This window comes from Lolium perenne, chromosome 4, assembly GCF_019359855.2.
Source record: "Lolium perenne isolate Kyuss_39 chromosome 4, Kyuss_2.0, whole genome shotgun sequence".
NCBI classification, from domain to species: Eukaryota; Viridiplantae; Streptophyta; class Magnoliopsida; order Poales; family Poaceae; genus Lolium; species Lolium perenne.
In genome coordinates this window covers 180,757,127-180,779,978 of record NC_067247.2, presented here as the reverse complement: position 1 = coordinate 180,779,978, position 22,852 = coordinate 180,757,127, and the positions used below count along the sequence as shown (strand labels likewise).

At 41.1% G+C, this 22,852-nt stretch overlaps 1 protein-coding gene across 2 annotated transcripts; it reads right to left on the bottom strand.

Moving 5' to 3' along the window:
• Positions 1-17,286: 17,286 nt before the first annotated feature.
• Positions 17,287-19,756, bottom strand: LOC139830567 (uncharacterized). 2 transcript variants are annotated; one of them, XM_071818942.1, is made up of 4 exons: positions 19,428-19,756; positions 19,162-19,339; positions 18,932-19,012; positions 17,287-17,638 (listed from the first exon to the last, which is right to left on the bottom strand). In XM_071818942.1, the coding sequence occupies exons 2-4, from the start codon at positions 19,243-19,245 to the stop codon at positions 17,552-17,554; spliced, it is 252 nt and encodes an 83-aa protein (XP_071675043.1). In that variant the 5' UTR covers positions 19,246-19,339; positions 19,428-19,756; the 3' UTR covers positions 17,287-17,551. The 2 variants fall into 2 exon arrangements, with proteins under 2 accessions (XP_071675043.1, XP_071675042.1); XM_071818941.1 differs by having other exon boundaries at positions 19,162-19,345; positions 19,428-19,754.
• Positions 19,757-22,852: the final 3,096 nt, after the last annotated feature.

Here is a 22,852-nt window from a genome sequence, read left to right as displayed (position 1 = left end):
CGCCATCAACCTTCAACGTGCTTCTTGGCTCCTACTGGTTCGATAAACCTTGGTTTCTTACTGAGGGAAACTTGCCGCTGTACGCATCACACCTTCCTCTTGGGGTTCCCAACGGACGCGTGCTGTACGCGTATCAAGGCTAAATTTCTGGCGCCGTTGCCGGGGAGATCAAGACACGCTGCAAGGGGAGTCTCCACTTCCAATCTCTTTACTTTGTTTTTTTTGTCTTGCTTTACTTTTATTTACTACTTTGTTTGCTGCACTATATCAAAACACAAAAAATTAGTTGCTAGCTTTACTTTATTTACTATCTTGTTTGCGTTCTTTATATTAAAAACACAAAAAAATTAGTTACTTGCATCTACTTTATCTAGTTTGCTTTATTTACTATTGCTAAAATGGGTACTCCTGAAAATACTAAGTTGTGTGACTTCACAAACACAAATAATAATGATTTCTTATGCACACCTATTGCTCCACCTGCTACTACAGCAGAATTCTTTGAAATTAAACCTTCTTTACTAAATCTTGTTATGAGAGAGCAATTTTCTGGTGTTAGTTCTGATGATGTTGCTTCCCATCTTAATAATTTTGTTGAACTATGTGAAATGCAAAAGTATAAGGATGTAGATGGTGACATTATAAAGTTAAAATTGTTTCCTTTCTCGCTAAGAGGAAGAGCTAAAGATTGGTTGCTATCTCTGCCTAAGAATAGTATTGATTCATGGACTAAATGTAAGGATGCTTTCATTGGTAGATATTATCCTCCTGCTAAAATTATATCTTTGAGAAGTAGCATAATGAATTTTAAGCAATTGGATACTGAGCATGTTGCACAAGCATGGGAAAGAATGAAATCTTTGGTTAAAAATTGCCCAACCCATGGACTGACTACTTGGATGATCATCCAAACCTTTTATGCAGGACTGAATTTTTCTTCACGGAACCTATTGGATTCAGCTGCTGGAGGTACCTTTATGTCCATCACTCTAGGCGCCGCAACAAAGCTTCTTGATAATATGATGATTAATTACTCTGAATGGCACACGGAAAGAGCTCCACAAGGTAAGAAGGTAAATTCTGTCGAAGAAACCTCCTCCTTGAATGGTAAGATTGATGCCATTATGTCTATGCTTGTGAATGGTAGGACTAATGTTGATCCTAATAATGTTCCGTTAGCTTCATTGGTTGCTCAAGAAGAACATGTTGATGTGAACTTCATTAAAAATAATAATTTCAACAACAATGCTTATCGGAACAATTCTAGTAACAACTATATGCCATATCCTTATAATAATGGTAACGGTTATGGTAATTCTTATGGGAATTCTTACAACAATAATAGGAATACACCCCCTGGACTTGAAGCCATGCTTAAAGAATTTATTAGTACAAAAACTGCTTTTAACAAATCTGTTGAAGAAACGCTTGGGAAAATTGATATACTTGCTTCTAAAGTCGATAGTCTTGCTGCTGATGTTGATCTTTTGGAATCGAAAGTTATGCCTAATGAAAATAAAGATATTAAGTCATTTGCTACAGCAAACGCCATCCAAGTTAGAATTAATGAGAATATAAGATTGATGGCCGAATTGCGTGCTAGGTGGGAAAAAGAAGAAAATGCTAAAGAAGATAATATAGCTAAAGTTTGGACTATTACCACCACTAGTAATGCTAATGCTCCACATGTTGCTACACCTCCTACTATCAATGGTAAAATAATTGGTGTTGGCAATGTTTCTACTTCTAATGCAAACCTGCAAAACTGCCGGAACCTGCTAAAACTGCTAAAACTGCTTGTGATAAAACTGCTAATTTTTTTCCAATGTTGGGGACAATGATCACATTGCTTTAGATTATAATGGTTTAGATTTTGATGATTGCCACATCTCTGAAGTTATAATGTTCTTACAAAAACTTGCTAAGAGTCCTAATGCTAGTGCTATAAATTTGGCCTTTACAAAACATATTACAAATGCTCTCATAAAAGCTAGAGAAGAGAAATTAGAACGCGAAGCTTCTATTCCTAGGAAGTTAGAGGATGGTTGGGAGCCCATCATTAAGATGAAGGTCAATGACTTTGATTGTAATGCTTTATGTGATCTTGGTGCAAGTATTTCCGTTATGCCTAGAAAAATCTATAATATGCTTGACTTGCCACCATTGAAAAACTGTTATTTGGATGTTAATCTTGCTGATAACTCTACAAAGAAATCTTTGGGGAGAGTTGATAATGTTCGCATTACGGTTAACAATAACCTTGTCCCCGTTGATTTTGTTGTGTTGGATATTGAATGCAATGCATCTTGTCCCATTATATTGGGAAGACCTTTTCTTCGAACTGTTGGTGCTATTATTGATATGAAGGAAGGCAATATTAAATATCTATTTCCTCTCAAGAAAGGTATGGAACACTTCCCTAGAAATAGAATGAAGTTACCTTTTGATTCTATCATTAGAACAAACTATGATATTGATGCTTCGTCTCTTGATAACACTTGATGCACACTTTCTGCGCCTAGCTAAAAGGCGTTAAAGAAAAGCGCTTATGGGAGACAACCCATGATTTTACTACAGCACTTTTGTTTTATATTTGAGTCTTGGAAGTTGTTACTACTGTAGCAACCTCTCCTTATCTTAATTTTGCTGCATTGTTGTGCCAAGTAAAGTCTTTGATAGTAAGGTTCATACTAGATTTGGATTGCTGCGCAGAAACAGATTTCTTGTTGTCACGAATTTGAGCAGTAGGCTCTGTAGGTAACTCAAAAAATTCTGCCAATTTACGTGAGAGATCCTCAGATATGTACGCAACTTTCATTAAATTTGAGCATTTTCATCTGAGCAAATCTGTTGCACCTATAAAATTCGTCTTTACGGACTGTTCTGTTTTGACAGATTCTGCCTTTTATTTCGCATTGCCTGTTTTGCTATGCTTGATGGATTTCTTTATTCCATTAACTTTCAGTAGCTTTGTGCAATGTCCAGAAGTGTTAAGAATGATTATTTCACCTCTGAACATGTGAATTTTGATTATGCACTAACCCTCTAATGAGTTGTTTTGAGTTTGGTGTGGAGGAAGTTTTCAAGGATCAAGAGAGGAGGATGATACAATATGATCAAGGAGAGTGAAAGCTCTAAGCTTGGGGATGCCCCGGTGGTTCATCCCTGCATATTTTAAGAAGACTCAAGCGTCTAAGCTTGGGGATGCCCAAGGCATCCCCTTCTTCATCGACAACATTATCAGGTTCCTCTAGTGAAACTATATTTTTATTCCATCACATCTTATGTGCTTTACTTGGAGCGTCTGTATGTTTTTATTTTTGTTTTGTTTGAATAAATTTGGATCCTAGCATTCATTGTATGGGAGAGATACACGCTCCGCTGTTGCATATGGACAAATATGTCCTTAGGATTTACTCATAATGTTCATGGCGAAGGTTGAACTGCTTCGTTAAATTGTTATATGGTTGGAAACGGGAAATGCTACATGTGGTAATTGGTATAATATCTTGAATAATGTGATACTTGGCAATTGTTTTGCTCATGTTTAAGCTCTTGCATCATATACTTTGCACCTATTAATGAAGAAATACATAGAGCTTGCTAAAATTTGGTTTGCATGATTGGTCTCTGTAAGGTCAAGATATTTTCTAGTAAGGGTCGAACAACAAGGAAGACGGTGTAAAGTCTTATAATGCTTACAATATGTCTTTTATGTGAGTTTTGCTGTACCGGTTCATACTTGTGTTTGCTTTAAACAACCTTGCTAGCCTAAGTCTTATAATTAATTGTTGTTGAATGCTTAAGCATTAAAGAGGAGTCCATTATCTGTTGTCTATGTTGTCCCGGTATGGATGTCTAAATTGAGAATAATCAAAAGCGAGAAATCCAATGCGAGCTTTCTCCTTAGACCTTTGTACAGGCGGCATAGAGGTACCCCTTTGTGACACTTGGTTAAAACATATGTATTGCGATGATAATCCAGGTAATCCGATCTAATTAGGACAAGGTGCGGGCACTATTGGTAATCTATGCATGAGGCTTGCAACTTGTAGGATATAATTTACATGATACATATGCTTTATTACTACCGTTGACAAAATTGTTTCTTGTTTTCAAAATAAAAGCTCTAGCACAAACATAGCAATCAATGCTTCCCTCTGCGAAGGGCCTTTCTTCTACTTTTATGTTGAGTCAGTTCACCCATTTCCTTCTATCTCAAGAAGCAAACACTTGTGTTAACTGTGCATTGATTCCTACATACTTGCATATTGCACTTGTTATATTACTTTATGTTGACAATATCCATGAGATATACATGTTATAAGTTGAAAGCAACCGCTGAAACTTAATCTTCCTTTGTGTTGCTTCAATACCTTTACTATGAATTTATTGCTTTATGAGTTAACTCTTATGCAAGACTTATTGATGCTTGTCTTGAAAGTACTATTCATGAAAAGTCTTTGCTATATGATTCAACTGTTTACTCATTGCATTTACATTGCTTCGAATCACTGCATTCATTACATGTGCTTACAATAGTATTGATCAAGATTATGATAGCATGTCACTTCAGAAATTATCTTTGTTATCGTTTACCTACTCGGGACGAGTAGGAACTAAGCTTGGGGATGCTGATACGTCTCCAACGTATCGATAATTTCTTATGTTCCATGCTTGTTTTATGATGATACTCACATGTTTTATACATACTTTATGTCATATTTATGCATTTTCTGGCACTAACCTATTAACGAGATGCCGACGAGTTAGTTGCTGTTTTCTGCTGTTTTTTGTTTCAGAAATCCTAGTAAGGAAATATTCTCGGAACTGAACGAAATCAACGCCCAGGATCTTATTTTTCCACGAAGCTTCCAGAAGTCCGAAAGGGAAACGAAGTGGGGCGACGAGGCGGCCACACAACAGGGCGGCACGGCCCAGGCCTTGGCCGCGCGGCCCTGGCATGTGGGCCCCTCGCGTCGCCCCCTGACCTACCCTTCCGCCTACTTAAGCCTTCGTCGATAATAGTTCCAGTACCGAGAGCCACGATATGGAAAACCTTCCAGAGACGCCGCCGCCGCCAATCCCATCTCGGGGGATTCAGGAGATCGCCTTCGTCACCCTGCCGGAGAGGGGAATCATCTCCCGGAGGACTCTTCACCACCATGGTCGCCTCCGGAGTGATGTGTGAGTAGTTCGCCCCTGGACTATGGGTCCATAGCAGTAGCTAGATGGTCGTCTTCTCCTAATTGTGCTATCATTGTTAGATCTTGTGAGCTGCCTAACATGATCAAGATCATCTATTTGTAATGCTACATGTTGCGTTTGTTGGGATCCGATGAATATGGAATACTATGATATGTTGATTATCAATCTATCTATGTGTTGTTTATGATCTTGCATGCTCTCCGTTGCTAGTAGAGGCTCTGGCCAAGTTGATACTTGTAACTCCAAGAGGGAGTATTTATGCTCGATAGTGGGTTCATTGAAGGAGATATGCCCTAGAGGCAATAATAAAGTGGTTATTATTTATATCTTTATGTTTATGATAAATGTTTATATATCATGCTAGAATTGTATTAACCGAAACATTAGTACATGTGTGATATGTAGACAAACAAGAAGTCCCTAGTATGCCTCTTAAACTAGCTTGTTGATTAATGGATGATTAGTTTCATAATCATGAACATTGGATGTTATTAATAACAAGGTTATGTCATTGTGTGAATGATGTAATGGACACACCCAATTAAGCGTAGCATAAGATCTCGTCATTAAGTTATTTGCTATAAGCTTTCGATACATAGTTACCTAGTCCTTATGACCATGAGATCATGTAAATCACTTATACCGGAAAGGTACTTTGATTACACCAAACACCACTGCGTAAATGGGTGGCTATAAAGGTGGAATTAAGTATCCGGAAAGTATGAGTTGAGGCATATGGATCAACAGTGGGATTTGTCCATCCCGATGACGGATAGATATACTCTGGGCCCTCTCGGTGGAATGTCGTCTAATGTCTTGCAAGCATATGAATGAGTTCATAAGAGACCACATACCACGGTACGAGTAAAGAGTACTTGTCAGGAGACGAGGTTGAACAAGGTATAGAGTGATACCGAAGATCAAACCTCGGACAAGTAAAATATCGCGAGACAAAGGGAATTGGTATCGTATGTGAATGGTTCATTCGATCACTAAAGTCATCGTTGAATATGTGGGAGCCATTATGGATCTCCAGATCCCGCTATTGGTTATTGGTCGGAGTGAGTACTCAACCATGTCCGCATAGTTCACGAACCGTAGGGTGACACACTTAAAGTTGGATGTTGAAATGGTAGTACTTGAATATGGAATGGAGTTCGAATATTTGTTCGGAGTCCCGGATGAGATCCCGGACATCACGAGGAGTTCCGGAATGGTCCGGAGAATAAGATTCATATATAGGATGTCATTTTATGTGAATTAAAATGTCGCGGAAGGTTCTATGGAAGGTTCTAGAAGGTTCTAGAAAAGTCCGGAAGAAACCACCAAGGAAGGTGGAGTCCACATGGGACTCCACCTCCATGGCCGGCCAACCCTAGTGGGGGAGGAGTCCCAAGTGGACTCCCCCTTAGGGGGCCGGCCAACCCCCCATATGGGAGGTGGAAACCCCACTTTTGGTGGGAGTCCTAGATGGGCTAGGTTTCCCCCTCTTATGGAAGGTTTTTGGTTCGGGTCTTATTCGAAGACTTGGACACCAACCCTTGGGGATCCACCTATATAATGAGGGGCCAAGGGAGGGGGCCGGCCACCCCAAGACCAGAAGCTGGCCGCCCCCCTTGAGTGGCCGGCCACCCCCTCCCAAACCCTAGCCACCCCCTTCTCCTCCATATCTCCCGCGTAGCTTAGCGAAGCTCCGCCGGACTTCTTCACCGCCACCGACACCACGCCGTCGTGCTGTCGGATTCAAGAGGAGCTACTACTTCCGCTGCCCGCTGGAACGGGGAGGTGGACGTCGTCTTCATCAACAACCGAACGTGTGACCGAGTACGGAGGTGCTGCCCGTTCGTGGCGCCGGAACCGATCGTGATCAAGATCTTCTACGCGCTTTTGCAAGCGGCAAGTGATCATCTACCGCAGCAACAAGAGCCTCCTCTTGTAGGCTTTGGAATCTCTTCAAGGGTGAGACTCGATACCCCCTCGTTGCTACCGTCTTCTAGATTGCATCTTGGCTTGGATTGCGTGTTCGCGGTAGGAAAATTTTTGTTTTCTATGCAACGTTCTCCTACAGTGGTATCAGAGCCGTGTCTATGCATAGATGGTTGCACGAGTAGAACACAATGGTTTGTGGGCGTTGATGCTCTTGTTATCTTTAGTTTGAGTACTTTGCATCTTTGTGGCATAGTGGGATGAAGCGGCTCGGACTAACTTTACATGACCGCGTTCATGAGACTTGTTCCTCGTTCGACATGCAACTTGTATTGCATAAGAGGCTTTGCGGGTGTCTGTCTCTCCTACTATAGTGAAGATTCAATTTACTCTTCTATTGAAAACATTAGTATCAACGTTGTGGTTCATGTTCGTAGGTAGATTAGATCTCTCTCGAAAACCCTAAACCACGTAAAATATGCAAACCAAATTAGAGACGTCTAACTTGTTTTTGCAGGGTTTGGTGATGTGATATGGTCATGATATGATGATGAATATGTATGAGATGATCATTATTGTATTGTGGCAACCGGCAGGAGCCTTATGGTTGTCTTTAATTTTCATGTTGAGTAGTATTTCAAAGTAGTTGTAATAGTTGCTACATGAGATGAACAACCATGAAGACGGCGCCATGAACCTTGACGCTACGCCGACAATGATGGAGATCATGCCCGTTGATGATGGAGATCATGTCCGTGCTTTGGAGATGAAGATCAAAGGCGCAAAGACAAAAGGGCCATATCATATCACATATGAACTGCATGTGATGTTAATCCTTTATGCATCTTATTTTGCTTAGATCTTGACGGTAGCATTATAAGATGATCCCTCACATTAATATCAAGATAATAAAGTGTTCTCCCCTCGTATGCACCGTTGTAATAGTTCGTCGTTTCGAAGCATCTCGTGATGATCGGATGTGATAGATTCAACGATTCACATACAACGGGTGTAAGCCATGTTGCACACGCGGAATACTTGGGTTTGCTTGACGAGCCTAGCATGTCTGAGACATGGCCTCGGGACAACGAAACCGAAAGGTTGAACCACGAGTCATATGGATGATATGATCAACATGTTGATGTTCACCATTGAAGCTACATCATCTCACGTGATGATCGGTTTTTGGTGTAGTGAATTTGGATCGTGTACCACTTAATAACTATGAGGGATGTTGTATTAAGTGGGAGTTCATTAGTAATTAGATTAAAACATGAACTAATTATCATAAACATAGTCTGAGTAGTATTTTGAATTAATTTTGTAGTATTGGCATCCGTTTACTACTATGCGCTAGTCTTATTCTTGAGATAGAAATACTGTTAAAATCTGATTAGAAACTTTACGGATTGGTACCGTATTGTTAAAGAATCAAGAATTGATTAAGTCCTATTGCAAACTTTTAGTAAACCTCACATTGTTGATTCAAAGAGCTATGGTTTCAATTAGTACCTAAAGTTATCTTGTCTCCGTGAAACTTGAAGTTCAAATTTGTTTGAAAAGTAAGGAGCTGAAAATTTAGTTTTCAGAAATAATCAAGGTATGAGATATAAGTGATATCTAAGACCTTATTGCAAGATGATAGAATATATTTTGGTGAGACTACATGAACTCATAAGTTTTATGGGAATGTACGAAGGTTGAAGACGCAAGGCGTCACAATCCTCCAACTATTGGGGCACTAACGATATTCACATATCCATGAAGTGACCATCCTTAATATGCACCGTTGCTAAGACTCGTCGTTTGAAGCATCACGTGATGATCGGGTGTGATAGATTCTACGTGTGCATACAACGGGTGCAAGCTAGATTTGCACATGCAAATACCAAGGTTAAAACTTTACGAGCCTAGCATGTACAGACATGGTCTCGGAAAGTCGTCATGATATGATGGATAAAATTATGAGTGAAATTGTTCATCATATTACAAAGTTACTAATAAGTGAAATATGGAACACTTGTCATATGATGATCAATTTCAAAGTAAGAACCTCAAGGTTATTGGTATTTGACCAACAAACCTAGAAGTTAATGATGTTGAAGTGTTTTTCTGAATAATGAGGAAAGCTAAAAGAGAAAGCGCAAAAGATATTTTGGCAAAAAGAAAAGAAAAGACTAGAAAGTCTAGCTCAGGTATATATAAATGATATACATGTTATGGTTGTATTCCTAGTTAAGTCACACTATGAAATTCTTGGGTATTAGTACTATATTGGTTGGTATGAAGTGTCATACAATACAACGCAATACAAGAATACAATGGCCTAAGTGACTGACAAAGAATATGATAGAAATGCACGTACGGAACAAAATAAAGTGTTCTTATGTCCATCGTTGGCATTCTATCTAGCCCTTAGAATTTATAATAAAGAACTTAATAATTGTTATTTTGCTCTGGTCAAATGAAAACAATGAGTTGTTCAAATTATGACATTACTCCATATATGATGGATAAGTTATTATAAATCTTAATGGTGAAACAGACATACATAACACGACGCTAAAATGCCATACGGCAAATGATTTGAATTCCACTTATTAGTGGAACCGCCATTTAGGTCATGTTAGAAAGGAACGCATGAAGGAACTCCATGCAAATGGATTTTGGAGTCATTTGATTTTTGAATCATTTGGCGCTTGCAAAATCTTTTCTAAAGAGAATGATTAAAATACCATTCATAGGCCAAGAGTTGAACGGGCAACAAACTTAGTGAAAAAAATACATAATGATGTATGTGGTTCAGCGAGCATAGTTGTGTGCGGGAGATTCTTCTACTTCATGAAAACTTTCAAACAATGAATTGAGTATATATGTGGATATATTCAATAAGGAAAAGTTTGAAACATTTGAATGGATTCAAATAAATTTCAGCATGAAGTGGAAATCATCGTAATAGAAAAGACAAATATCTATGATTGGATCATGGTGGAAATATTTGAATTACGAGTTTTAGCGAACATCTAAGAGAGTTATGAAATTGTTCTACAACTCACGTTTCTTGGAGTATCATAGTGATGAAGAAGTATCCAAGAGATGTATCCAATACTTGTTGGATCAATGATGAGATAAAATATTGATGCCATTATATTTTTGTGGATTATGCTTTAGTGACTACCGCTTTTACACTGAATAGAGCATCATCATGATCCGATGAAATGACATCATACAAGTTATGACATGGGTATAAACCCTAATAGTCTTTTCTTTAAATTTTGGTCTAAGAGTTTACAACCAAAATCGGAGGAATGTCTTCGTTGGTTATCCCGAGAGATTTAATTGGGAATTCTTCCCACAAGACAAAGACAAAAGTGTTTGTCAATGTTCTTATTTCCAAGAAATTGTTTCTAGTGAAGTATTTGAGTGGGAGGACAATATAATTTGATAAGGTTTATGAACCTGAGCATAATGATCGAGTAGCGCAGCATCGGAATTGGTTTCAGAAGCGGCCACGACGATCATGGCTCCCATGACTACAAAGTGTTTTAGCCATGGAGATCGAAGTACATATTGAACCTACTGTAGGTATGGTTTACTTTGTGATCAAATAAATGATTTGTGGACAAAGGATTGATTTTGAACAATGATAAACCAACTACAAACAAAGAAGTTATGATGGGCCACGACTCGTTAAAATGGCCATGCGCCTTGAAATCCATAATAGATGAATACTTTTTGAAAGTAAATGGATCTATAGACTTGGATGAAATATCCTTGAAGAAAGCTCGACTTGTTGAAAAATAGTTTACAACAAAGTTCAAAGAGTTGACTACGATAAGATTAGATCTTAAAGTAGCAATGCTTATAGTCTATGTGGATTATTCTAGTAATCACTACATATTTCTTTTAGGAGATATGCTAGTAGGATGGCAAAATACATTACTTATCGAAGTATGTATTAAAGGTGTATACAAGATACAACCAAGAGTTTTGTTGGTCTGTGGAATACTAGATAGGTATACGAACTTCAATTGGATGAAGTAAGTATTGCGGAGTAGGAATCTTCACCAGATGAAATAGTCAAAGAGTTTTTGATTTCATCGAGACGATGAAGAAGCTTGCATTTGCAAGAAATTAAGTGGGAGCGCTGAGACATATTTATAATACTTTATGTAGATGACATATAGTTGGTTATAAATAATGTAATTATATACTTGATTAAAATGTTTCATTGAAAATTAACTTCAATGAAAGGATATGGACTAAAACATATTTAGTGTCAAGATCTATGAAGATAGATTGAAACACATAATAAGTTTAAGTCAAAGTACATAGAATGGATATTGAAATAGTTCAATATAGAAATATTAAGAAAATGTTCTTGTCATGTGAAGGTTTAACAAGACTTGAGTGTATCGACACTCAATGAGTAAAAACACATGAGTGATTATAGATCACGAATAATATGTACACAATCAGATATCATGTGCTATAAAATGTTATGAGCATATACCGGAATGATTCATAAGATGATCATGGGACGACAGTAAGAATATCCTTGAGTACTTTAGAAGAACTAAGGATATATATATTTTTTTGTATGAAGAAATGACAAACAAATCGCTGTAAGGTGTTACACCGATATTGGTTTTGTCATATATAAAATATAATTTCAATCTCAAATTAGACTAAGTGTTGTTTTAAAAGTAGCACAATGAGCTAGAAGTTGTCTATGCTAGATTTAGAAGAGTTCTAAATATTGTGACGGAATCTACAAAAGAAGGCGAGTATGTCATTGTTTTGACAATGACAAAAGATGTTAAGTCAAGAGGTTCTTTGAGAACTTGGTGTATTTCCGACAGAGTCAGAACTTTGAAGCTATATTGTATGTGACAATATTAGTGACATATTTCAGACCGCGGAATTAAGGTTCCACCAGAAGACCAAACTTATTTAATGCCGACTCATTTGGAAATGAGTGATGCGTTGAGACGCAAATGAATTACAAAATACATACGGTTACGAGCTTGTCGGATCCGTTGACTAAAACCTCTCCCGTGAGCGAAACATGATAAAACACCAGAAGGCCAAGGTGTTATATCTTTACAAATGTAAACTAGATTATTGACTCTAGTGCAAGTGGGAGGCTGAAGGAGATATGCCCTAGAGGCAATAATAAAGTGGTTATTATTTATATCTTTATGTTTATGATAAATGTTTATATATCATGCTAGAATTGTATTAACCGAAACATTAGTACATGTGTGATATGTAGACAAACAAGAAGTCCCTAGTATGCCTCTTAAACTAGCTTGTTGATTAATGGATGATTAGTTTCATAATCATGAACATTGGATGTTATTAATAACAAGGTTATGTCATTGTGTGAATGATGTAATGGACACACCCAATTAAGCGTAGCATAAGATCTCGTCATTAAGTTATTTGCTATAAGCTTTCGATACATAGTTACCTAGTCCTTATGACCATGAGATCATGTAAATCACTTATACCGGAAAGGTACTTTGATTACACCAAACACCACTGCGTAAATGGGTGGCTATAAAGGTGGAATTAAGTATCCGGAAAGTATGAGTTGAGGCATATGGATCAACAGTGGGATTTGTCCATCCCGATGACGGATAGATATACTCTGGGCCCTCTCGGTGGAATGTCGTCTAATGTCTTGCAAGCATATGAATGAGTTCATAAGAGACCACATACCACGGTACGAGTAAAGAGTACTTGTCAGGAGACGAGGTTGAACAAGGTATAGAGTGATACCGAAGATCAAACCTCGGACAAGTAAAATATCGCGAGACAAAGGGAATTGGTATCGTATGTGAATGGTTCATTCGATCACTAAAGTCATCGTTGAATATGTGGGAGCCATTATGGATCTCCAGATCCCGCTATTGGTTATTGGTCGGAGTGAGTACTCAACCATGTCCGCATAGTTCACGAACCGTAGGGTGACACACTTAAAGTTGGATGTTGAAATGGTAGTACTTGAATATGGAATGGAGTTCGAATATTTGTTCGGAGTCCCGGATGAGATCCCGGACATCACGAGGAGTTCCGGAATGGTCCGGAGAATAAGATTCATATATAGGATGTCATTTTATGTGAATTAAAATGTCGCGGAAGGTTCTATGGAAGGTTCTAGAAGGTTCTAGAAAAGTCCGGAAGAAACCACCAAGGAAGGTGGAGTCCACATGGGACTCCACCTCCATGGCCGGCCAACCCTAGTGGGGGAGGAGTCCCAAGTGGACTCCCCCTTAGGGGGCCGGCCAACCCCCCATATGGGAGGTGGAAACCCCACTTTTGGTGGGAGTCCTAGATGGGCTAGGTTTCCCCCTCTTATGGAAGGTTTTTGGTTCGGGTCTTATTCGAAGACTTGGACACCAACCCTTGGGGATCCACCTATATAATGAGGGGCCAAGGGAGGGGGCCGGCCACCCCAAGACCAGAAGCTGGCCGCCCCCCTTGAGTGGCCGGCCACCCCCTCCCAAGCCCTAGCCGCCCCCTTCTCCTCCATATCTCCCGCGTAGTGAACTGTGGACCCCGGTCCATTCTTTTACATCGAATACAATCTACTGCAATACTAGCTCTACTGTTCGCTGCAAACATCATCATCCACACTATACATCTAATCCTTTGTTACAGCAAGCCGGTGAGATTGACAACCTCACTGTCACGTTGGGGCAAAGTAATTTGGTTGTGTTGTGCAGGTTCCACGTTGGCGCCGGAATCCCTGGTGTTGCGCCGCACTACACTCCGCCGCCATCAACCTTCGACGTGCTTCTTGGCTCCTACTGGTTCGATAAACCTTGGTTTCTTACTGAGGGAAAACTTACTGCTGTACGCATCACACCTTCCTCTTGGGGTTCCCAACGGACGCGTGTTGAACGGAAAGATATACGTCAACCACGCGCAGCACGGAGAAATACCATGTAGTAGGTAGTTATGGTGGACACAAATGGCATAGTGTTTGACTCAAGGATTTGGATGCACGAGAAGTATTCCCTCTCAGTACAAGGCTTAGGCTAGCAAGGCTATTTGAAACAAACACAAGTATGAACCGGTACAGCAAAACTCACATAAAAACATATTGCAAGCATTATAAGACTCTACACTGTCTTCCTTGTTGTTCAAACCCTTACTAGAAAATATCTAGAATTAGAGAGACCAATCATGCAAACCAAATTTTAACATGCTCTATGTATTTCTTCACTAATAGGTGCAAAGTATATGATGCAAGAGCTTAAACATGAGCATAACAATTTCCAAGTATCAAATTATTCAAGACATCATACCAATTACCACATGTAGCATTTTCTGTTTCCAACCATATAACAATTAACGAAGCAGTTTCAACCTTCGCTATGAATATTAAAAGCTAAGAACACATGTGTTCATATGAATCAGCGGAGCGTGTCTCTCTCCCACACAAGCATTTATTCAGAGAATGAAAATAACAAAACAAAAACAAAAGCACACAGACGCTCCAAGCAAAGCACGTAAGATGTGACCGAATAAAAATATAGTTTCAAGAGAAGAAACCTGATAATTTGTTGATGAAGAAGGGGATGCCTTGGGCATCCCCAAGCTTAGACGCTTGAGTCTTCTTGAAATATGCAGGGATGAACCACGGGGGCATCCCCAAGCTTAGAGCTTTCACTCTTCTTGATCATATTGTATCATCCTCCTCTTTTGACCCTTGAAAACTTCCTCCACACCAAACTCGAAACAAACTCATTAGAGGGTTAGTGCATAATCAAAAATTTACATGTTCAGAGGTGACACAATCATTCTTAACACTTCTGGACATTGCTCAAAGCTACTGGAATTTAATGGAACAAAGAAATCCATCCAACACAGCAAAAGATGCAATGCGAAATAAAAGGCAGAATCTGTCAAAACAGAACAGTCCGTAAAGACGAATTTTTTAGAGGCACCAGACTTGCTCAAATGAAAATTCTCAAATTGAATGAAAGTTGCGTACATATCTGAGGATCACTCACGTAAATTGGCATATTTTTCTGAGTTACCTACAGAGAACACTGCCCAAATTCGTGACAGACAGAAATCTGTTTCTGCGCAGTAATCCAAATCTAGTATCAACCTTACTATCAAAGACTTTACTTGGCACAACAATGCAATAAAATAAAGATAAGGAGAGGTTGCTACAGTAGTAACAACTTCCAAGGCTCAAATATAAAACAAAATTGCTGTAGTAAAATAAAAACATGGGTTATCTCCCAAGAAGTTCTTTCTTTATAGCCATTAAGATGGGCTCAGCAATTTCAATGATGCACTCGCAAGAAATAAGAGTTAAAGCAAAAGAGAGCATCAAAAAGCAAATTCAAAACAAATTTAAGCCTAACCCACTTCCTATGCATAGGAATCTTGTAAATAAACAAATTCATGAAGCATAATGCAACAAGCATAGAAAGATAAAACAAGTGTAACTTCAAAAATTTCAGCGTATAGAGAGGTATTTTAGTAACATGAAAATTTCTACAACCATATTTTCCTCTCTCATAAAGATTTTCAGTAGCATCATGAACAAACTCAACAATATAACTATCAAATGAAACATTCTTATCATGAGTCTCATGCATAAAATTATGGGATTTCTATTTTCGTGCCCTCGGTTCCTTAGTTGTGCTCAGTTTTCCCCAGCTCCTTAGTTTTTCCTCAGTTTTCCCCAAGTCTTTGTTTGAAACCCGCAGAAGCAGCTCCGACGGCAGGAATCCGTTAAGTTGATCGTTCCGTGCTGACGAGTGGGGTCGTGTTGTTTGTGGGGTCGCGTCGTGTGGGGCTAGTAGGAAGGAACCGCGTGGGACAGGACGAGACCATGTTTGTGTGGCCGTAGCGTGTGGGGCCGTAGCGTGTGGAGCCGTGTGGGTCCGGGACGTGGGCACGAGTGGTTTCTGTCTCTTTCGCCCAGATTAGCAGTTTTCAATGTACATTTTTCCTCTCTCTCGCTCGATCTCATTCCTATTTGATAGCCCAAATTGGTAGCAAATCTAGAGCAGCTTCTCCTTCTGTTTTTTTAACGCCATTCATTTCTTTATGCCTTCGTTTTTACCCAATCAGGTAGGAAATCTAGGGCACAAATCCAGAGAAAATATAGGATAAGCTTGCATAGAGCAGCCAACATAGTATAGATATATTCACGACAGATCCAACAGTAGTACCGATAGAACCCTACAACATAAGCTACATTTTACATGAATTTAAGCTGCTCTGAGATAGAAGCGATCACATACGAAAGTGCGATAGGCATGTTCAACGCCTCCGAGGTTGCGCTGTGACTACTTTGGAGGTTGCGCAGGTGAATCCCAAGTGCTTTGTGTTTGGCCATGAACGCATGCACGTTCACCGTCGTTCCAACTCTAGCGCCGCATCTGCCAATGGATTCAGCATGGTTCACCAGGCAGTTGAAGTCGGTGGCACAGAGCTTCCTGTTGCAGAAGGGGCACTTGTAAATGCCTTGAGCAAAGGGGCCATCGTAATGGCCGGACTGCAGCCTCCTGAGGACGTGACGAGTCTTGGTGTGGAAGGACTCGTCGTCGCTGTCGACGTCGCTCCTCTGCACCTGTCACGTAGCACCAAAGATCGTGCAAAAAACATGGAGTCAATTGCAACGATGATGGAACAGAGAGTGAACAAAGCACTACAAGAAATCTGCCATAAGTTGACAAAATAAAGGTGTCACTGAAACGTCTCTAATGGCTACTTGTGACGTTACGGTGACATTTTTCAAAACGTCGAAAGCTGGGAGTCAGCAGTGACTGCTTAAGACGTTCCACTTGAAAACGTCGTAGAGCTTTGTGACGTTTTAAAATGTCACTGACGGCATGACGTTCCCAAAACGTCATGGGCACCTGCCCCCGAGTCCAGCGTGGCAATCCGACGTGGCAAAATTGTGACGAATTAGAAACGTCGTTATCTGAATTCAGCCCAGTCCATTCAGCTCCTTATGTGGGCTGAGCCCATTAGTTCTGATTATTTTTTCAGCTTTGTTGGGCCTTGGCCCGTAACTGGCCCAATTACCTCGGCCTTTTTAGCTTATTTTTTTGGCCAATTACATATAGAGACCCCACATGTCAGTTTCCATTTTCCCATAGGTCCCACTTGTCAGCATTTATTTCACACAATCTGATAATATTTAGACGCCAAAAGATGAATACATGAAGTCTATTCCAGTATTTTTCCAAATAACACATACAGGAATGACGAGGCTGCAGCTGAATCCAAAGGATAATGAAAACAAACCGGCAAGACTATTATAGCACACAACATCCATCGAGTCAAATCATAAGAACCAAAGCATGCCATTCTAGACGGCCGGACTCGGCTGTCATAACCTAACCTCCAGGTCACCTTCTTAATGCTGCATCATCAGGAACTATCCGCTCCACCAACCGCACAGCAACCTATTCCCTGTGAGCACATCACCGTCCAACATTGCATCCCAGCACCTGGCTAACACAACCTGTCCAAGAACAAGCATCTGTCATAGGCTCATCCATTAAACATAAACGTGCAGAATAGCTGTCTAGTTTAGTTACATATTTCCTCAATGTATTGAGGCCTTTATGCTCTTATATAAGTAAACCAAAATTGGAGAGGGGAATAAGAAATTGGGCACACAAAAATCATAGTTCATTAGTAAGTGAACTGATCGCAATGACCAGAAGTAATAAAAAGATACTGTATTCAGTACATCGATTCCCCATGTATAGAGCAACATAAGACGAAGTAAACTTTTAGTACATTGATTCCAACTGATAGAATATATGCACAAAACGGAGGTAGCTCAAGGTGGAATATATTTATACATCATCAGCATGTCTGATGCAATTGGGTAGTATTATTTCCAAGGCCTGATGCAATAAAAAAGATAGCGCTATGTGGTGATAACACATGAGTTTTGCAAGTGGGAATTACAGCAAATAAAGATCATGAGCTTGTACGTCTATTTTAATTAAACTGATATACAACCGCAAAGCTAAGTAATCAGAGAGGTAAGTTTGCATATGTAGTTGTTAATATTTTGATGATAGTATGATTAAAATACAACTGATAAGTCAGTCCAAAACAGAGATAAATTAGGGGCACTGTTCATAGTAGACTCGATGCTTCAGAAATAAAAAGCTCTGGTCATAGGGCAGCTAATTTGGTGTAGTAGAGCTAAATATAATAATTCTAAATTGCAGAAAATTGTTCAAAATTGAAATGAGACAATCAACACACCACATGACATAAATTTGGTCTACATCTCACATATTGGAAGACCTGTTGTTAAATATGAAATAGGTTGCTAGCTAGCTTCACCAGAAGGCAATCTATAATTTACTATAGGAATATCACTTAAAAGTTGAAAGCATGACATGTTATTTGACAATAGAGTGGTAAGAAAATCTTAAGAATAGGTCACCCTAAAATATGAATTGAGCTGCATATTTGAAACGTGCATGTACTAATGCAGATTGGCATGACTTCCACATGACAGAGATGATGGGAACACTAATTCAGTCAAATAGATATACTCCAAATGAAGCATCTTTGTCCATGCCATATTACGCCTGACCCATGGCATATTTGGCTGGAAACAAGCAGCAAGAACAGGGGCATGGTGACTAGAGGTTACTGAACTACTACTACAGTACTAGATTGTAATCTGAAGTCCCGCTGCTGATGTCTCTAAGGGGAACCACCAGGCGTGCCTAAATCAACGCGACATCGACGCTGTTGGTACATACATATGATAGGGATACGGACATACCGCAGAAGTCTCGAGGCGCTGCTCCGACGGCTTGAAGACCGATTTGACGCTCCCAGCCACAGATTCGTTCAGAGCCACCACCTGTATGCCATGGAACAAGGGGGAAAATAACCGTAAGTACAGGAAATGCAACAAGAAGGACAAGCCCTAATCGATCGCTGAAGAGATGCTAGCCCAATCTGATTACTGAGACAGGAGAGGGAGATGGAGGGGGGATTGGGAGGAAAAACCTTGGGGATGTCAACGTGGTTGTAGAGCGACCAATCTGCGGCGCAGTTGTGAGACTCGCACTCGTGGTCGTGCAGGCACGCCATGCTCGTCCTTCCTCTCTCCCTCTTGGCCTCTTCCTCGCTCGCCGCGAATGCAGTAGTGGTGTTCTTGTTTGGTTTACTCTTCCTCTGCCGCCTTCTGGAACTGAGATGCGGCGGTGAGAAAAGGGGAGGGAGAAGAGGCCGAGGTTGATGGTGAGAAAAGGGGAGGGAGACGGGGGCCATACGAGCAGGTACTTGAGGTTGGCGGTGGAGACGTCGTCCTTGGTCTCGTTGGAGAAGAGGCCGAGGTTGCTGACCATGCCGTCGCAGCGCCGCAGCAGGTCGACCCCCCTGCGGATCCCTTCCTGCCAAGCAAAAGCGAGCGCGTGAGGAGGAGGAGGAGGAATAGCGCAGATCGAGGGATGGCGATCGGGGAGGGAGCCAATCTGGCTCCGGTGGTTGGGGTGTTTCGAGGGGAAGGAGGGAGGGAGGTGGTGGCGGCGCCAGATCGAGGGGAAGGAGGGAGGGATTTGGATTTAGGGTTTGGAGGTGGTGACCGGTTCGGGTGAGGCCGAATAATAGGGAGGAGCGACGGATGCGCGGCAATTTTTCCCTGTGGCGCGCTAGTTTCTTAATTTTTTCCTATCGCGCGCTGGTTTCCGAATTTTTCCCTCCGCGTCTCACTTTTTCCTTACACTCCTTCGTAATTCGTACCTATGGCTGCAGCTGGGACCTATGTCAGGTTGGCCCCACTGTACAGTCTCTTGCTAGGTGGTTTTGGTAGTAGCTATAAACTAATTTCAGGTAGTCATATATTATCTGCTAAAATTTTATTTTCTCTATTAAAATGGATAGAAAAACGCCTACTAAAAATATGAGTTCAGTCCTACTACAAATAGCGATGTGGTAGACATGTGGACATGACACGTATGCAAGACAGCTGAGGTGGCATCTAGTCATTCGACAAATATCATAAAAAACAAATATGACGATCTTAATTGGTCGTTATCGTCGTGGAAAAACGTCGTAGGCCACTTAATTTTGCTAATGACGTTTTGACCTAAATTTCCAATGACGTTTTTGTCCAATAACGTCACGATTTTCTAGGGTTTTGCCCCCCGAGTGGCCAAGGACGGTCAAAGCTAGGAACGTCATAAATCTATGACATTTTGATTTCCAGTCATAAAAAAAACGTCATATTATGGCAGATTTCTTGTAGTGAAGATCATGCATGATAATATGGGCTCGAAAAAAAGAGGTAACCTCAGTTACATTGGACACACTTATATCCAGGATTTGAGTCAGTAAACCAAAGATCATGCACAACAATTTTGAACACACCAATTGTTTACTGACCAAACCCTGAATCAATTTGTGCCCAAATATTCATCATCATCGGCACAAATCTTAAACAAAAGCAAATCACAAGCACTAATAACGCAAGATCTAACACAAAAGGATTGAACTAGGAACAGACGCACCCTAATAACGCTAGATCTAACACAAATGGATTGAACTAGGAACAGACGAACCCTAATAACGCTAGATCTAACACAAAAGGATTGAAATGGGATAAGAACAAGGGAGCAAAGGGTTACCTCCGGCTTGTCGTCGATGATGCTGGTGTCTTAGGGGTTCTCCGCCGCGACGTACGGCACTGGTTCGTACGGGTCCCAAGCGACGGGGGCCTGGACGGTGGCGGCGGCCGATGCGCCGGCGGCTGATGCGCCGGCGGCTGATGCGCCGACTGCTACATTGGAAGCAGCGACAGGGGCCTGGACGGGGGCAGCGGCCGATGCGCTGGCGGCTGATGCGCCGACAATGGGCATCTCATTCTTCTCTATCGCCGGCGGTTTTCTTCGGGGGTTTTTCTTCGGTTGTGGAGAAGATGATGGGACAGGAGAGGCGGTTGCAGTGAGAACGTGCGTCGAGGGAGAGGAAAAGGGCTCTATAAAGACGAAGGTGGCATGTACCGCAACACGCGTCCGCTATGCACGGCTCCAGCGTGCACCGCGACACAAGTCTAACCCTGGGACATTTGGTGTACTCAGTTATAACCTCGGGCCTTATACAGAAATTTTATCTGTACTCAGTTTCCCCCTCGAGTACTTAGACTGGCAAGTGCAATATACTCAGTTTTACCCTCAAGTAGCTAGTCAACAGAGAGTCAACAAATGAGATTAACATATCTAATTGAGGCATTTCATGCGCAAAAAAATTCAAAAAAATAAAAACATAGTGGCACCTACTCATGGAGTTTTCCTACGCAACCTGCCACCAAAAAACCTTAACAAACATATATAAATCAAGTTTTACCACAAATTGCCACTTCTCAGAATCACTAGTGTAGGTATGAAGATGCATGGTTTTCCACTCAAACCCCTTTGCAAAACATCTTCCCCAAAAACATAGTTTGTCCAAATGATGCCATAATTGTCACACTCATGTATATTTGAATTGCAAATAATTTGATGTAGCCCAATATGAATTATATTGTACAAAACACGCATTTTTCATTTTGTAATTCTTTTTGTTTGAATCCCTTAGTCTATTTACTATTTATGTGCCCTTGGATTGTTAGTACTACTCAGTTTTGCCCTCAAGTTCTGTCACAGATGCTCTCAGAAGCCCAAACTTATCCTGATTGGTTGAGCCGTTGTCACACGGATCGACTCCACGAACCGTTGATCAACTGATCTAACGGGCAGTATACTGATACGTCCAAAACGTATCTACTTTCCCGAACACTTTTGCTATTGTTTTGCCTCTAATTTGTGTATTTTGGATGCAACTAACACGGACTAACGCTGTTTTCAGCAGAACTGTTCTGGTGTCTCGTTTTTGTGCAGAAATCCAACTTTCGGGAAAATCCTCGGAATTTATGCAGAAGACCCTATTTTCCCAGGAAACTAACGGAGCCAGAAGGACAAGTCAGGTGGAGGCCCGAGGGCCCCACACCATAGGGCGGCGCGGCCCAGGGGGGGCCGTGCGGCCCTGTGGTGTGGCCCCCTCGGCCGGCCTCCGACGCCCTCCTTCGGACTATTTATCGGCCTCGACCTAAAAACGCACAGGGAGAAGTCGAAGTCGCCAGAAACCCTCCAGAACGCCGCCACATCGCGAAACTCCGTCGCGGGAGCCAGAAGTCTCCGTTACGGCACTCCGCGGGACGGGGAATTGGAGGAGATCATCGCCGCCATCACCGCCAACGCCTCTACATCAACCAGCCATGTTTCCCCCATCCATGTGTGAGTAATTCCCCCATTTGTAGGCCGAAGGGGATGGTAGGGATTGGATGAGATTGGTCATGTAATAGCATAAGATTGTTAGGGCATAGTGCCTAGTGTCCGTAATTGGTACTTTGATGATATTGTTGCAACTTGTTATGCTTAATGCTTGTCACTAGGGCCCGAGTGCCATGATCTCAGATCTGAACATGTTATTGTTTCATCAAGATAATCATTGTTTATGGTCTTACCTATAAGTTGTATACACATGTCGCTGTCCGGAACCAATGGCCCCGAAGTGACAAGAATTGGGACAACCGGAGGGGATGGTAGCGATGTGAGGATCACATGTGTTCACGGAGTGTTAATGCTTTGCTCCGGTACTCTATTAAAAGGAGTACCTTAATATCCAGTAGTTTCCCTTGAGGCCCGGCTGCCACCGGCTG

Bases quoted from the DNA above. Each gene is read 5' to 3' on its own strand.
- LOC139830567 (XM_071818942.1), bottom strand. From the start codon at position 19,245: ATGGCGTGCCTGCACGACCACGAGTGCGAGTCTCACAACTGCGCCGCA. The intron at 19,013-19,161 runs GTTTTTCCTCCC...CATGGCATACAG, and splicing joins ACCACGTTGACATCCCCAAG to GTGGTGGCTCTGAACGAATC. The intron at 17,639-18,931 runs GTATGTCCGTAT...GTTCTTGGACAG, and splicing joins AGCGCCTCGAGACTTCTGCG to GTTGTGTTAGCCAGGTGCTG.